Genomic DNA, 15429 nt, shown 5'->3' on the forward strand with positions numbered 1-15429 from the left:
TGTAGGTGCATGTGTGCATGTGTATATGTGTATGTAGGTGCGTGCGTGCGTGTGTGTAGGTGCGTGTAGGTGCTTGTGTGCATGTTTGTGTAGGTGCGTGTGTGTGCATGTGTGTGTATGTGCATGTGTGTGCATATGTGTGTGTTCTTCAAATGGGCCATGAAGCCTCCGTGTTGCTGATGTTCTGATGACAGATTTGCTGCTTCGCTGTGTTGGACCCCAAGGCCGCATCGCCCATGCACACGGCGCGTGGCGGGATGGGCACTGGCACATCCGTCAAAGCTCCGTGCCTTCCCAGCCACAGAGGAGCTGGCGGGAGGGGGGGGGAGAGGGCACGCTGCGATTCTGGAAGGGACCCCACAGGGCCTGGTCTGGGGGGGAAGATTGGGGGAGCGGGCTCCGGGCCCCCGGGCGCTGGAGAGCAGAGGGTGCCAGCAGGGGCAGGCCATGAGGGGGCGGGCGGGAGGGCAGTTACAGGGAGAGGTCTGCCCCGGGGGCGAACGTGCCCAAGGGCCACCCTGCCACACGGGAGGAGGGTCTGAGACATTGGGTGGGAGCCAGGGCTCCGGGGACGGCCAAGGGCCACAATGGCAGCCTCTCTCCACCAGACAGACAGGCCCTGAGGTCCTCCCGCGCCCACCAGCCATGCTGACCTCGGCCCTGACCTCGCTGACCTCAGACCTGACATTGAAAAGCAGAAAAGGCCCACCCCCGCCCCCCACCGAGGCCTGTGCCCGGCGGCTGTCGCCCGCCCCCCCGCCCGCCCGCCCGCCCGGCCGCCCGGCCGCCTACCTGAGGAGGACGGCGAGGCGGGGTGCGGGCTGTCCTCCTGGGCGCTGCCGGTCTGCGAGAGGCCGCCGCCGGCCCCGCTCTCCTCGGTGACGTTGGAGGAGCCGGGCGTGGTGGAGCGGCTCACCGACTGGGACTCCTGGTCGCTGCCGGAGCCGCGCCGCTCCTCCAGGCCCGCGTGCGGCCCGTCCTCCTCCGCCCTGCGGTCCCGCTTGTGCACGCGCGAGTGCACCACCACCTGGTGGTAGGTGCGGAACACGCGGCCGCAGTCGGGGCACTCGGTGGGCTTGTCCTTGAGGCCGCCGGGGCCCTGCAGGTGGTAGTCCAGCGCCTGGCCCGGCCCGTGCGCCAGGAACTCCCGGGCGCCCTCCAGCGGGTCCCGCGGGCCGGCCGCCTTGGCGCCGGGGAGCAGGTCGGCGGGCACCTTCTGCCGGGAGCCGTCGGCGCCCACCAGCACGTACTCGCGCTTGTCCCGGTCGAAGAGCACGCCCGCGGGCGCCAGCGCCTCCTCGGGGCCGCGCGGCCGCGGGGGCTCCTTGGGCAGGAAGCCGTGCTCGGCCGCCACGCCGCGCGCCATGAGCTGCCAGGCCTGGTAGCTGTGCACCGGGTCCATCTCGGCCACCTTGGCCGCCGCCTGCAGCCGCTCGATGCAGCTGGACTTGAGCGGCGGCACCAGGCTGAGGCAGCCCAGGAGCGCGTGCTTGTCCCCCTCGGGGGCGGCCCCGTGCGCCCCGCCGCCCGCCATGGGCGCCAGCAGCTTGCCCAGCACGTCCTTGTCCTTCGGGGGCAGCTCGGCCTTGTAGAGCGGGCCCTGGCCGCCCGGCTCGCCCAGGCCCGCCTTGTCCGGGCCCAGGAAGCCGCCCTGCAGGCAGGACAGGTAGCGGGAGTAGAGGTTGGCGTGGGCCTCGGGCGCCAGGCCGCCCAGGGCCGCGGGCGCGTCGGCGGCGGCGGCGGGCTCCCCGGGCGCCTTGGCCTTGGCGGACAGCTTGTTGAGGTGCACCTTCATGTGGTTCTTGAGGAACCAGGGCTCCTTGAAGCGGCGGCCGCAGATCTGGCAGCAGTGCTCGAAGGAGTCCTTGTGCTTGCGCATGTGGCCCTTGAGGAACCAGGCCTGGCTGAACACCTGCCCGCACACCTCGCAGCGGAACTCGTGCGCCGCCTGCTCGCCGCCGCCCGTGCCGCCCGCGCCCTGCGCCGACTCGGCCGTGATGTGCGCCTTCTCCACGTGGCCGATGAGCTCCTCCTCCTGCGAGGCGGCGAAGTCGCACAGCGTGCACTTGTAGGGCTTGTGCAGGATGCGGATGTGGCGCTCCAGCTCCTCGCGCTTCTTGAACTTGCCCTTGCAGAAGGTGCAGCGGAAGCCGGCGGCGGGGGCCGCGGCCTCCTCCTGCGCGGCCCCGCCTCCGCCCGCGGCGGGCTTGGGCGAGGGCGCGGGGCGGGCGGCGTCGGGCGCCCCGGGGGCGGCGGCAGCGGCGGGGGCCGCCAGGTGGCCGGCGGCGGCGGCGGGGGGCGCGGGCTGCGCGTGCGCGTGTCCGTGGGGCGGCGGGGGCTTGAGGTCCGGGCGCGCGGGCGCCAGGCTGCTCCGCAGCTGCCGGTCGCGCAGGATGGCGCGCTCCTCCAGCTCGTGCAGCAGGCGGTTCTCCTCGCGCACGCGCCCGCGGCCCTTGCCCAGGTTGCCCAGCTTGTGGGTGCGCAGGTGGATCTTGAGGTTGCCCTTCTGCGCGGCGCGGTGGTCGCAGTAGGGGCACTTGAAGGGCTTCTCGCCCGTGTGCGTGCGCATGTGCAGCGAGAGGATGCTGTTGAAGCGGAAGCGCTTGCCGCACAGCGGGCACGGGTACTTGCGGTTCTTGCGCGCGTCCTCCTCGATGTCGCTCATCTGCGACATGATGCCCAGGTTCTGGCCGTTGAGGAACTGCTGCAGGTCCACGCGCCCGTTGAGGCCGGAGTCCAGGTCGCGGCCCAGCGGGCCGGCCAGCAGCGCCATGGGGCCGCCCAGGCCCGGGCCGCCGCCCAGGGCCACGTGCGCCTGGTCCTCGAGGGGCGCGGGCGGCTTGTCCTCGGCGCCCGGCCGCGGGTGCAGGTCCGGGAAGGCCTGGCCCAGCTGCGCGGTGATGTGGTGCAGCTTCTGGCTCATGGCATACTGCCCGTTGAGGACCGGGCCGCTGCGGCGGGGCTCGGCGTCGGCCGAGGCGGCGGCGGCGGCAGCGGACACTCCAAGGCACAGGCTGGCTTCTTCCATCCCTGGAGAGGGAGAGAGAGGTCAGATGGGGCGTGGAACCGGGCGGTCCCGGCCCCGCCTCGGCACCATCACACTCGGGGATGAGACTGGAAAACAATAATAATTTTTAAAAATGAATTATTCAATGCCAACGATGCACCGTGGCTCTGGTCCCCCCATTTGTTTGGGCAATGCATCGTCTTCCCTTGTATTTCCTATTTGCTGACTGCAATTACTCATTCGCAGCTCAATTATTAATGTTTTACCACTTTTCATTACCTGAAATATAACACATGGGGCGGGGGGGGGGGGCGGTCAGCGTGGGAAAGCCTCCCTCCCGCCCCCTCCCCCCCGCGGGACCCCCACACCTGTTGGCTGGGTTCAAAGTCAGCCCCGGAGCGCAACGGCTGCCCCCTCCCTCCGAGCTCCGGTTCCCACGCCAATGCACTCGCCACTCTGAGATGAAAGGGGTTATTTCATGTTTTGGTCAAAAAAAAAAAAAAAAAAAAAAGGAAAAAGAAAGAGACACCCATGGCATGATATTTACCGATACGTAATAAAACAAGATAATGTTTTGGGGGGAAATAAAGCGAAGGACAGGCTTTGGAACAATAAAAGGGGTTTTGCTTTAGTCAACAAAAAGTGCAGTAATATCTCATTAAGCTGATTAGTATGCTGCTTAGAAACAGTGCTAGGTGCTGTAACACATGATTATAATCATAAAAATCCTTCAGTGTTTGCAAGGAAGCATTAACGAGGTATATTAAATTTTAAGGAGACTGCTAGTAGCAGCTTTGCAAACCTCGGAGATTAAGGTTTAACCCTTGATGCCACGGAACGCCGTGAGGGTGCCGTCGGGGAGCTGTGCCCGCCGAGGCGGCCGCACGGCCTCCTGGCTGAGCCGTGGTCGCCGAGGAGGCGCAGGTGTGGGTGGGGCGAGGCCCCACCAGGGACGCGCTGGCTCCCTGTCCGTCGGCCGCACCGTCTCCGAGGCCGGGCGCGGGGCTTAAGGCGATCGTTCGGAGAACTAGATAAAGACCAATTAGAGGCGGCGCCGCCGCCATCAGAACCCTCGCCCAGGCTGAGCGTTTTTAATAACTTTCCCGATGCCCGGTAATGAGTACAAATGGCACCTGCGGAAGCAGCTCTGCAGAGAATGAGGACGCGGAGCCGTTTGTTAAACACCAGCGCGCAGCGCGGGCCAGGCTGTCACCGGCCCCGCCGCCCTCCAGCCGGGGCAGGGCCACATCACCGGCCTCACCGCCCTCCAGCCGGGGCAGGGCCACATCACCGGCCTTGCCGCCCCTCCAGCCGGGGCAGGGCCACATCACTGGCCTCACCGCCCTCCAGCCGGGGCAGGGCCATTCACCGGCCCCGCCGCCCCTCCGGCACTGGCCTCGCCGCCCTCCAGCCGGGGCAGGGCCGTGGAGCCAGGCCGTGCGGGCGCGGGTGCGGGAGCCAGCCCCACGGCAAGCCCCCGGGAATTCCGCTCTGGGCAGCCAGGAGCCCACGCCTGGGTCCTCCTGTTCCCAGAGCCCCGCTCCCGCCCGCCCACGGCCCCCAGGAGCCCAGACCCGCTTCCTGCCCCGGAACGAAGCTGCCAGCAGTCCTCGGCGGGCCCCGCCGTTGGGATGTCCCGGCCAGCCAGGTGGGCCCGAGTGGCGCTCACCCCCCCGCCAGGATGGGTGCCCGGCCCCTGACTCCTCAGGGGGTCTGGGGACAGAGCCCGGGTGTGGAGGACGCACAGTCAGGGCCCCGGGGTGTGCTGCCCGCCGGGGGTCTCCAGCAGGCCCCGGGGAGACAGGCTGGGCTGGGTGGCTGTGGGGCACAAGGCGGGGGAGGCACAGACACGGGCAGAGAGCGCCAGCGTGGTGCAGGTCCGCGTGTTCACGTGGACGCCGTGGGGCACCTGCCGTGGCGCCTGCAGTGAGAGACCTTCCAGTTGGCCATCTTCCTGTCCTGGTGGCAGTCAAATGGTTCAAAAAATTGTTATTATTGTGATTTTCCAAGGCCCAGTTTGGAGACCGGTCCAAAGGAGTGACTGCTTGTGGTGAGTCGTGCATCTCAGTAACTTGCCGAGATGCCCTGCGTGCCGGGCCCGGTGCTGGGCCTCAGAGACATGGCTGCCGGCCCGGCAGTCCTGGCGTCCACCGGCCCGGCGGGCACCGAGGGACATGCCCAGGTGCAGAGCCCTGGCTGAGGTCCCCAGGACCGCAGGCCGTGTGCCCAGCCTCTCACCGCCTCCAAGGCGCACCCTCTCCCCCGGCTGAGCCACGCTCGCTCCTCCCCTGAGCAAACGCGGATCCCAGCCCGAGGGCACCGGCGGGCAGGGACGTTCTCGAAGTCCGGAGCCAAGGCGAGGGCCCGCGCCCAGAGGCTGCCCGTTGGCGGCTCCGCAGACGCGCGGCCAGAAGGCGGGCCGATTCCAGGCTGCGGCCAGTCCTGGGGAGGCGGGAGGCTGAGCGCCGCCCCTGCCACCCGGCAGCAGACAGCGGGTCGGGGAGGCCCGCCCGCCGCCCCCAGGCACGCGGGGCCGTGGACACGTGTCCAGCAGCGCGCGCAGGCCTTTCCCGGGGGGTCTGGGGACACGGCTCTTTCACTTTAAATTCCTTTTTCAATCAACAGAGCTTTTTAAAAACCCTCTGTGCAACTGGTCAAGTGCCATTGCTGAACACAGAATGTCCCAGAGCCAGCAAAGGCCGAGAGCGTCTTTCTTCTGACTCGGGCCTCGGCTCACATGTCCCTGTGCCCCGGGTCTGAGGCCGATGCCCCGTCCTCTCCAGACCGGCCCCACCCGCCCTCCCAGCGCTCAGCGCCGGGGAGTCTGGCGTGGACCCTCCGGCGTCCGGCGAGCAGCTGCTTTCCCGTGAGGCCAGGTCAGTGGGCCTTGGTCCCAGAGAACGTCTCAGGCGAGCGCAGTGCAGGCTCCGTGCTGCCCGCCGAAGGGGGGTGAGCAGGCCTCTCACCACAGCCCAGGGTCATGAGCCCCACCCTCAGGGGCCCCAAACTCAGCCTCGCACAAGCCCATCAGCACCCACAGTCAGACGCGCCAGAGCCGAGGGCCTCGGGCTGCCCCCTGGGGAGACCCCGCTGCCACCAGCCCTCCTGTCCAGGTGCCCACGGGCACCAGGGGGCAGAGGCCAGGTCTCATGGGACCCACAGGGACGAGGATTTGAGCAGCGCCAGCCCACCAGGAGACACGCCAGGCATGAGCAGAGCCCCGAGGGCAGGGCCGTGCCAGACGGTCAGCCAGTTCCGCGGGGACCCAGCCTGCAGTGCCAGGAGCAGGTGCCCAGATGGGTCAGCCCGGCCAGTGCCAGCGCCAGCGCCAGCCCGAGTGCAGGGGAGGGAGTTCCTGGAAAGAAGGGAGCCGGGAGCTGGCCGGGCCAAGGCGGCTGCGGCAGGATGGGCTGGCGGCCCGCCCGGCCTGGGCCTCAGCGCTGGGTCCACCCAGAGCCTCCAGCCGCCAGGTCCCACGTCCAGCACTCACTCACCCCTGGCTGGCCAGTCACCCGGGGACACGCGCCAGAGGCCAGGGCACGGCCACCGATGACAGGGAAGCAACCAAAAGGCTCCTGAGAGGCAGAATGCCAAGTTCAGGGGGAGGAGAAACAGCGCAGCTGTGGGCACAGGTGTGTGTGTGTGTGAGTGTGTGTGTGTGTGTGTGCAGAGTGTGTGTGCAGGGGAGTGTATTCAGAGGTGTGAGTGTGTATGAGTGTGTATGAGTGTGTGTGAGTGTGTGTGGGTGTGTGTGTCTGTGTGCATGTGGATTTGTGCAGGGGGAGGGTGTTCAGAGGTGTGAGTGTGTATGAGTGTGTGTGTGTGTGTGTGTGTGTGTGTACAGAGTGTGTGTGCAGGGGAATGTATTCAGAGGTGTGAGTGTATATGAGTGTATGTGAGTGTGTGTGGGTGTGTGTGTCTGTGTGCATGTGGAGTGTGTGCAGGGGGAGAGTGTTCAGAGGTGTGAGTGTGTATGAGTGTGTGTGTGTGTGTACAGAGTGTGTGCAGGGGAGTGTATTCAGAGGTGTGAGTGTGTATGAGTGTGTGTGTGTGTGTGTGTGTGACACATGTAGGGGGAGTGTGTTCAGAAGTGCGAGTGCGAGTGCGTGTGTGCATGTGCGTACACACATGCAGGTGAATGTGTTCAGAGGTGTGTGTGTGCAAGGAGTGTGTGCACAGGTGTGTGTGTGTGTGTGTGTGTGTGTGTGCGTGCCCATGGAGTCGGTCTGTGCAGGAGGTAGCTGATCATGATTCTCTCTCATCATGGATGTTTCTCTCTCTCTCTTCCTCTTCCTTCCTCTCTGAAATCAATAAAAACATATTTTTAAAAAAGAAAACATACCAAGAACCAAGCGGGGCCCGAGTCCCGGCCGCCGTGGCAGCCTCGCCACCACGTGGGCCCAGGACAGCTTCTGGGGCCGGAGGTTCCGCGGGAGCTACGCCACGACCGTTTCCGGGAGGGTGCCTTGGCCCAGGGCACCCACCAGCGGGCACCCGGATCGCCCGCCCTCCCGCCTCATCACCGCAGCCACCGGAGCGCCCGCGGCCGGCGGCTCCTGCGGCAGCTCCTCCGAGGGAGACCGGACGGCGCCTCCCGCAGAAGGACATCGGAAACCAGCGGCCCCAGAGATGCCAGCTGCAGCGAGTATAAATGCATTTTACACAGAACACGGTTCCGTTTTGCTAGCACAGGAGGAAGGGGGGAAAGCAATCTTACGAATCGTCCAAAAAATATAGATCTTGCCAGCGAGGGTCTTACCGCGCACCATGAAGAAGAGTGGTGGGGAAATAAAATGACTCAAAATTGCCATTGCAGCTGGGTTTTAAAAAATGGAATACTGTTGACTAGCCAAGCACAGCCAAATATTCCTTTTTTATCGGCGTGGGGAGGCCCGCCTCCCAGCGCCCCCAGCTCGCAGCCCCCAGGCCGGCGCGGGGCAGGAGGGGGCTCGGGGCTGCGGCCGGGCCCCGGAGACGGCCTCCCCCGAACGCTGTGCGGCCCGGGTTCTGGCCGCAGACGGACCCCCTCCCGGGGGCGGCGCCGCCCTCGGCCTTCGCCGGACTCGTCCTCCTCCTGACCGGGGCGGTGACTGAGACGGCCCCGGCCGCACAATGCCCTCCAGCAGGCCCCTCTCCCACTGTCGGGCTCACGCTGCGCGCTCAGGTTGCATCAGCACAATCCGCTCCTGCCCCGAGCACGGAGCGCGGACCGGCGGGCCGTTCGGGGTCATTAAACAGCGGTGAACGCGGTGACAAAAATAAGCCGGCGACTTCACGCCCGTGTGCTGGCCCGGAGCTCCGTGCTGAGCCAGGACCTTGTTCTCCGTCTCCCACCACCCACGCCGGCGACGTGGGCCCCGAACGACCCATCGCAGACGCTCCCGGGGGCAGGACGCCGAGGGTGTGCGCCCGGAGGGTGAGCCATAGTCCCAGGAAGGCAGCGAGGGACCTTCCTGAGGTGACGGACGGACGGATGGACGGACGGACGGACGGACGTGCGGGCGATGCTGCGAGCTGGGCCAGACATGGCTAAGTGCTGGCTGCGGTCGCTAATGACAACGTGCCGTTCAGACCGGGCTGTGGACGTGGCAGCCACGGGGTAACCAGGGGAGTCCGGGTGGGAGAGCTGTCCACTGCCCACCTCCCCCGGAGGGAGTGCGGACAGAGCCCAGGCCCTCACTCTCTCCAATGCACATGGTCAGCGGCCGGTCCCACACAGGCCCACGGCACCCCAGGCAATTCCTGGTGAGTGTTCCTCCTCTCTTCCTCTTCTTCCTCTTCCTGCTCCTCCTCTTCTCCTCCTCATGCTTCTCCTCCCCCTCCTCTTCCTCCTGCTCATGCTCCTCCTCCTCCTCTTCCTCCACCTCCTCTTCCTCCTGCTCCTCCTTCCTCCTATTCCTCTTCTTCCTCCTTCTCCTTCCCCTCCTCCTTCTGCTCCTCTTCCCCCTCTTCTTCCTCCTCCTCCTTCTCCTCCTCCTCCTCCTCCTCCTTCTCCTCCTTCTTCTCCTCCTCTTGCTCCTCCCCCTGCTCCTCCTTCTTTTCCTCCTCCCATGTCCTTCCTTGTTTCTCTCTCTCTCCTAAGTATATGTTTGCTGTGGTCAATAAACTCTTGCTTTTCTACCAAAATAAAAAAATAAAAAAGCCAGCTGACAGCTCGGTGGGAGACTGGAAGGTAAGGCCATCATGAATGACACCTGTCAGGCCTCGTGTGGCAGGACGTGGGCGGACCGAGGGGTCTACGGCGGGACCGGTTCCCGCCTCCGAGGTGGCTCCGGGAGGAGGGGCCCACAGACACAGCCGACCGAGTCCGCTGCTGAGATGGGGGACCTATGAGGTGCGTGAGGCCGGGTGGGGGGGGGTGGAGGCTGGGAGAGGAGGGGGGGAGCAGGGAGGATAAGGTCTGGGAAGCAGGGCGGACGGACACAGGTCTCCTGGACCAGGGGGGCGTGTCGAACGGGGAGTGCAGGTGAGCTACAGCCAGGCGTGATTCAGCCATCCCCGGGGCCTGGGGTGGCACCAGCAATTCCTCAGGGTGGCCCCAGGGCGGTCCTCCCCACTCCCCAAGGGCCCCCAGAGCAACAGGGAGGCGGGCCAGGCCCAGGAGAGCCCCAGATGGAGGGAGACCCCAGACCTGCCTCTCTCCTTCCAGAGGCTCATGCACCCTGACGGGAGCCTGGGTCTGCCACTCGTTACCGCTTGTCCACTGCCCACCTGCCCGCACCTCCCTCCCTCCCCCGTGCCCCATGCCCGCCTCCGCGGCTGGGGCTGCCAGCCTGGCCCCCTTGGGCCCGGGAGGAAGCCCTGCCCGGTGAGCCCCGGAGGCCGGCTCTGCAGGGCCCACCTCTCATTCCAGGGACACAGCTGGTCGGGGCCCAGCACATGCAACCTCTGATCTACGAAACGGCAACTGCTGCTCCCCCCAGCGCCCCGGACTCCGCAGCCGGTGCCCAGCGTGACTGAGGAAGAGGATCTACGGACGGACACACTCCCTCTCTCCCTCCCTCCTTCCCTCCCTCCCTCCCTCCACCTGATGCAGAGCGGCCACGGCCCCATTTCTGCTCCCCAGGAGCCTCCCCACTAACTGCAATGGCAGTGACGGCGCCTCCCTGTCATCGCCCAATCCCTGGAGCCAGCACTTCCGTTTAACTTTTTATTGGGAAACATACAGAGCACTCTAATCCATGCTTACTGAGGGGATGGAGGGGTAAAGGCATGCATCAATGAATGGATGGATGATAGATGGACGGATGATGGGTGATGGATGCGTTATGGATAAATGGATAGGGAGGTAGATGGGTGGACAATGGATGGATGGATGGATGGATGGATGGATGGATAGGTGAGTGGGTGAATGATTGATAGGTGGAGAGGTAGATGAATAGGTGGATGGATGATGAATGATGGATGGATGGATGGATAGATGATGTATGGGTTATAAATAGATGAATGGATGGATCCATGAATGGATAAGTATGTAAATGGGTGGATGGATGGATAGATAAATAATGGAAAGATGGATGGATGGATGGATGGATGGATAGGTGGGTGGGAGGGTGGGTGGGTAGATGATGGATAGATGAATGGATGGATCCATGAATGGATAGGTGGGTGGATGGGTGGATGGATGGATGTGTGGATAGATGGATAATGGGTGGGTGGATGGATGGGTGATGGATGGATAATGGATGGATGGGTGGATGGATGGATAATGGATGGGTGGGTGGGTGGATGAGTGGGTGGATGGATGGGTGGGTAGATGGGTGGATGGGTAGATGAGTGGGTGGATGGATGGATGGGTGGATGGGTGGATGGATGGATGAATGGATGGATGGGTGGGTAGGTGGATGGGACGAGTGAACGAGCACCCTCTACACGCTGGGCACTCGAGGGTTGTGGCAAGGAGCCTGGATGCATTTCCGGGTGCCAAACCCGAGAGCAGTGGGAGCACAGGAAGTGCCAGGTGGCGTCAGAGCAGGGGAAGGTGCGGGGAGGCAGAGCCCACCACCCACAGGCCGGCCCGAGAGCCTTCTCAGACATCGGGCTCTGACGTGCGTGAGGGAGGCCCGTGCCCGCAGGGACTGTCCCTGAGGCTCGGCCCATGTCCAGCCTCTGGGTCCCTGTGTCCCAGGAGCCCTGCTCCCTGACGCCCCGAACTCCCGAGCTCAAATCCCCTCTCCTGTGGGGAAGCAGGTAAAGCAGAGGGCGGAAGGCCTCCCCAGGCACCGCCTGAGCTCCGCCCGCGAAGGAAGGCCCCACCTCTGCGGTGTGCGTGCCCCGCTAATATCCTTTTAATTAATTCACTATTTTTTACTTTAATGCATTTAAGAGAAAACTATATCATTACCCTAAATGGGAGTTTGTATCGCATGCTCTAAATTAAAGGTAATTATAAAAATAAATAAAACGGGAGCAGCGTTATTAAATCCTGGCGGAACCCGGGGCGGCTCCCTCTCCCCGGGGCGGCGGAGGGGGTGGCGGGGTGCGGGGACACGCAGGGGAGGGTCGCGGGGAAGGCCTCTCACGGTGACCCGGTTGCTCCATGGGGGGAAGGGGGTCCTGCACGTCCTGAGGTCGCCCTGGACACCCATGCAGGCCCCTGCGGTGGCCGGCAAGGGTCGCAGTGCACAGGGGCCTCCGTGAGAAATGCAGAATAAAAGGAGCCAGCTCACCTTCCTGCCGATTACAGAAAGCTTTTCATTCCAGCCCTGGCCGGTGCGGCTCAGTGGTCGCCGATTCGATTCCCAGTTAGTACACATGCCCAGGTTTTGGGGTTCCCTCCCAAAAGGGGCCCGTAGGGGAGGCAACTGGCAGATTTCCTCTCTCACATTGATGTTTCTCTCCCTCTCCCTCTCCCTCTCCCTTCTTCTCCTTCTAAAAATCAACAACAGAAAGAAACATTCTGACTCCTCCCTTCTCTGCCTCCTGGGCCTCCCACGCCTGCTGGGACCGTCACCCGCTCCGAGCCCCCACACTGGGAGCCTCACCGCCAGCCCCTCCTCTGACGCGGGAAGACAGGACAGCCCTGCGCCCTCGCCGGACCGGGGAATCCAGCTCGTTTTCTCTCTCCGGAGAGAAGATGGCAGAGGCGGCGATATGCCCTCGGGCGCTGGGGCGATGGGTCCAGCCCACAGCAGCCGCCGCTGCCCCAGGGGGCGGGTCCGAGGGCTGTGCCCCCAGGGCCTGAGCGGCGCCCCGCGGGTCACCGGCCCAGCCGGGCTCCAGGTCATTAGCGCGCGGGCCGTGCCTCCACGCCCGATGTGCTTCCTAGGACTCTGATGGCGGGAGGAGACGAGCCCCACGCGCAGACGGGAAGGAGCTGCCTGGGACCAGACGCCAGTGATGACGGGGAAATAACGGGTTTCAGAGGCTCCTGGGCAGCCACAGCGTGAAGCCACCTGTGCACACACACACACTCACACACAGACTCACACACACAGGCTCTCTCTCACACACACACACACATAAGCACAGGCTCACACACACAGGCTCTCACACACACACTCACACACACATACTCACACACACTCACACACACACACACTTACACTCACACACACACACACACACACTCACACACACCACACACACGCTCACACACACACACTTATACTTACACTCACACACACACTCACACACACTTACACTTACATTCACACACACACACTCACACACACACACACACACACACGACATCAGGACTGAGGAAGGGAAATAAAATCAGATACAAAGAAGACTTAAAAATCACAATACAATACAAAACAACGTTATCCCATTAAAAATCCTATATTAAAATGGACGATTATCTAATAAAAGGATCTGCTATGACTCAGGGAGATGTTAAATACCTGAATAAAATCATAATCATAGCAATTAAAAGATAATGGGCAGTTACATCCAAAAGAAATTACAAAAAAAGAAAAGGCCCATCCGTTTCAGACTCATCACTCCTGAGGCCTCCAGCGGGATGAGCCTCCGTGTCTATAAACGGGCCCAGAGCACGGGGACACGGAAGGGCCCTGGTCCATTCTTGAAGAAAAAGGGGAATCAGGAGGAAAAGGGGGAGGGAGGGGATGGGGGGAGAGGGGGAGGGAGGAGATGGGGGAGGAGGGGGAGGGAGGAGATGGAGGAGGAGGGGTAGGGAGAGGAGGAGGGGAGGGAGGAGATGGGGGAGGAGGGGGAGGGAGGAGATGGAGGAGGAGGGGTAGGGAGAGGAGGAGGGGAGGGAGGAGAATGGGGAGGAGGGGGAGGGAGGGAGATGGGGAGGAGGGGTAGGGAGGGGAAGAGATGAGGGAGGAGGGGAGGGAGGGGATGGGGAGAGGGAGGGAGGGATGGGGGAGGAGGAGGGGAGGGAGGGAGGGGAGGAGTTGGGGGAGGAAAGGGAAGGAGGGGAGGAGGGGGAGGGAGGAGATGAGGGGAGGAGCAGAGGAAAACGGGAGGAGAAGAATGATGAAAGGGAGAGCACTCTGCCGCTGCCCCTCCCCCCCCACAGAAGCCAGAGGGCATCTCATTTACAAACATCCATGCAAACGGCCTAAATAAAATATTAGTGAAATGAACCTTGCAGCCTCTTAATAATTCCTCAACAGAAAACCACAACCGAGTCCCATCATTCAGGACTCATTCACCAACAGGAATCCTAGAAATCCACCGTATTACTATCCTATAGAAAATTATATCAACAAAGTCCCAAAGACACACGATAAAAATCCAGCGTACCCTCCTGATTTATTAAAAGATAAAGAGTCTACCTCAGGCATCGCGTGTGATGGGCCGGTATTGGAAGCGTTTTTGTTGAAGCTGGCAACAAGATGCTCTGTCCTGAAGGTCTTAGCCAGTGCAAACACAGTTGTTGTTTTTTGTAAAATGGGAAAAGAAAATAGGAGATAGAATTCTTGGCAAGACAAAAGTGTCACTATTAGCAACTAAAAATGACTGTGTGCACAAAATCCAAAGAAGTAGAAAACCCTTGGTATTAGTAAATGTGCAGTAAGATGACAAAGATAAATCAATACACTGAAAATAATTGCTTTCTTATACACTGTAAACCAACAGCAAATTATCAGAGGAAATCTTAAACACCTAGAACTAAGTATAATAAATAATGGGCAAGACCTACATAAAGTAAAAATATGAAACTTGATGGGGAGGCGTTAAAATAAGACCTGAATAAATAGGTATACCATGTTCATGGACAGAAAGGCGATGTGGTAAATATGTAAGTTTTATGCAATTAGTCTACAAGTCCATGTCAAATCGCTGATAGGAATATCTACCAAACTTAGCACATGAAATCCCAAATTCATCTGGAAAATGTGACAAAAGTAAATTTTAAGGAAGGGGGCATGAGAAGGCATGGAGAGCATTATGCTGAGTGACGTAAGCCAGTCAGAGAAGGACAAGTACCATATGATCTCACTCACAGGTGGAGTTTAATGCACAAACTGAACTAAGGAGCAAAATAGAGACAGTCACTCAGGGAGCAGGCAGAAGACAGCTCTGTAGGGGGAGAAGGTGCCGAGGGGGAAATAGTGGGATTGAGAGAGAAAAAAAGATAAAGAACTCATGGACAAGGACAACACTGATGAAGGAAGGTAGGTGGAGCTGGAAAAAGGGTAAGGGGAGGGGGAGGGGAGTAAATGGTGATAAAAATAATAATAATGATTTTTAAAAATTTAAAGACTTCAATTTTGTATTCCATATTTCTTTAATGTGACTCTTAAACAAATTTTCTTATATAAAACCAAAACAAATTCCTCTATATTTTATATGAGTTAGAAAATATAAATTTAAAATCTCATGCATAATAGCAAATCATGAGTAAGTACATACATGTATAATGCATGTAGATACCACCTTGCCCTAGTAATATACATCAAAATAAATACTCAATGGATTAGAGATTTACATTTAAAAATAGGACCATAAATACATAAGGAGGTGAATTGAGGAGTATCTTAATATAATAATGGGGTAGGAAATTATTTTCAAAGCATGACACAAAAGGCAGCAAAGGAATAGATTAAAAGATTTGATCTCTAAATCCCTTTATCTCATTAAAAAATGCCATGTACAAAATTAAACAGCCAGTGAGAAACTTGGGAGAAACACTTGCAGGATATGTAAAAGACAAAGGGTCAAAACCTCTGGCGCAGGGAGAGATCCTACAATTCAAAGAAAAATTCAGACATCCCAGGAAACCACACGGGGCAGTAAAAGGCATAACCAGTGGCGCGCCGAAGACCTACAGACATTCCTTTAAAGGGAGGCAGATAGATGCCGAGATAGAGCGATGACGGGATAGAAATAGTTATAGAGAGACAGCTATATATATATATATAGAAAGACTGATAACCACATAAAATATAGATACGTGTATATATTAAGCTCAAGAAACGAAGAGTCGCATTAGTCACCTGTTAAGT

General features: G+C 60.4%; 1 protein-coding gene across 2 annotated transcripts in view; it reads right to left on the reverse strand.

Moving 5' to 3' along the window:
* Positions 1-15429, reverse strand: part of ZNF536 (zinc finger protein 536) — a gene marked incomplete at its 3' end in the record, with an annotated part of 171967 nt that overhangs the window by 45862 nt on the left and 110676 nt on the right. For both annotated transcript variants that reach the window (XM_084905463.1, XM_084905462.1), the window contains exon 3: positions 793-3030. In XM_084905463.1, coding sequence (XP_084761589.1) covers positions 793-3028 — 2236 coding nt within the window. In that variant the 5' untranslated portion in view covers positions 3029-3030. The remainder of the gene's footprint in view (positions 1-792; positions 3031-15429) is intronic.

This window comes from Pipistrellus hanaki (genome assembly GCF_964339955.1).
Source record: "Pipistrellus hanaki genome assembly, chromosome: 15".
NCBI classification, from domain to species: domain Eukaryota; kingdom Metazoa; phylum Chordata; class Mammalia; order Chiroptera; family Vespertilionidae; genus Pipistrellus; species Pipistrellus hanaki.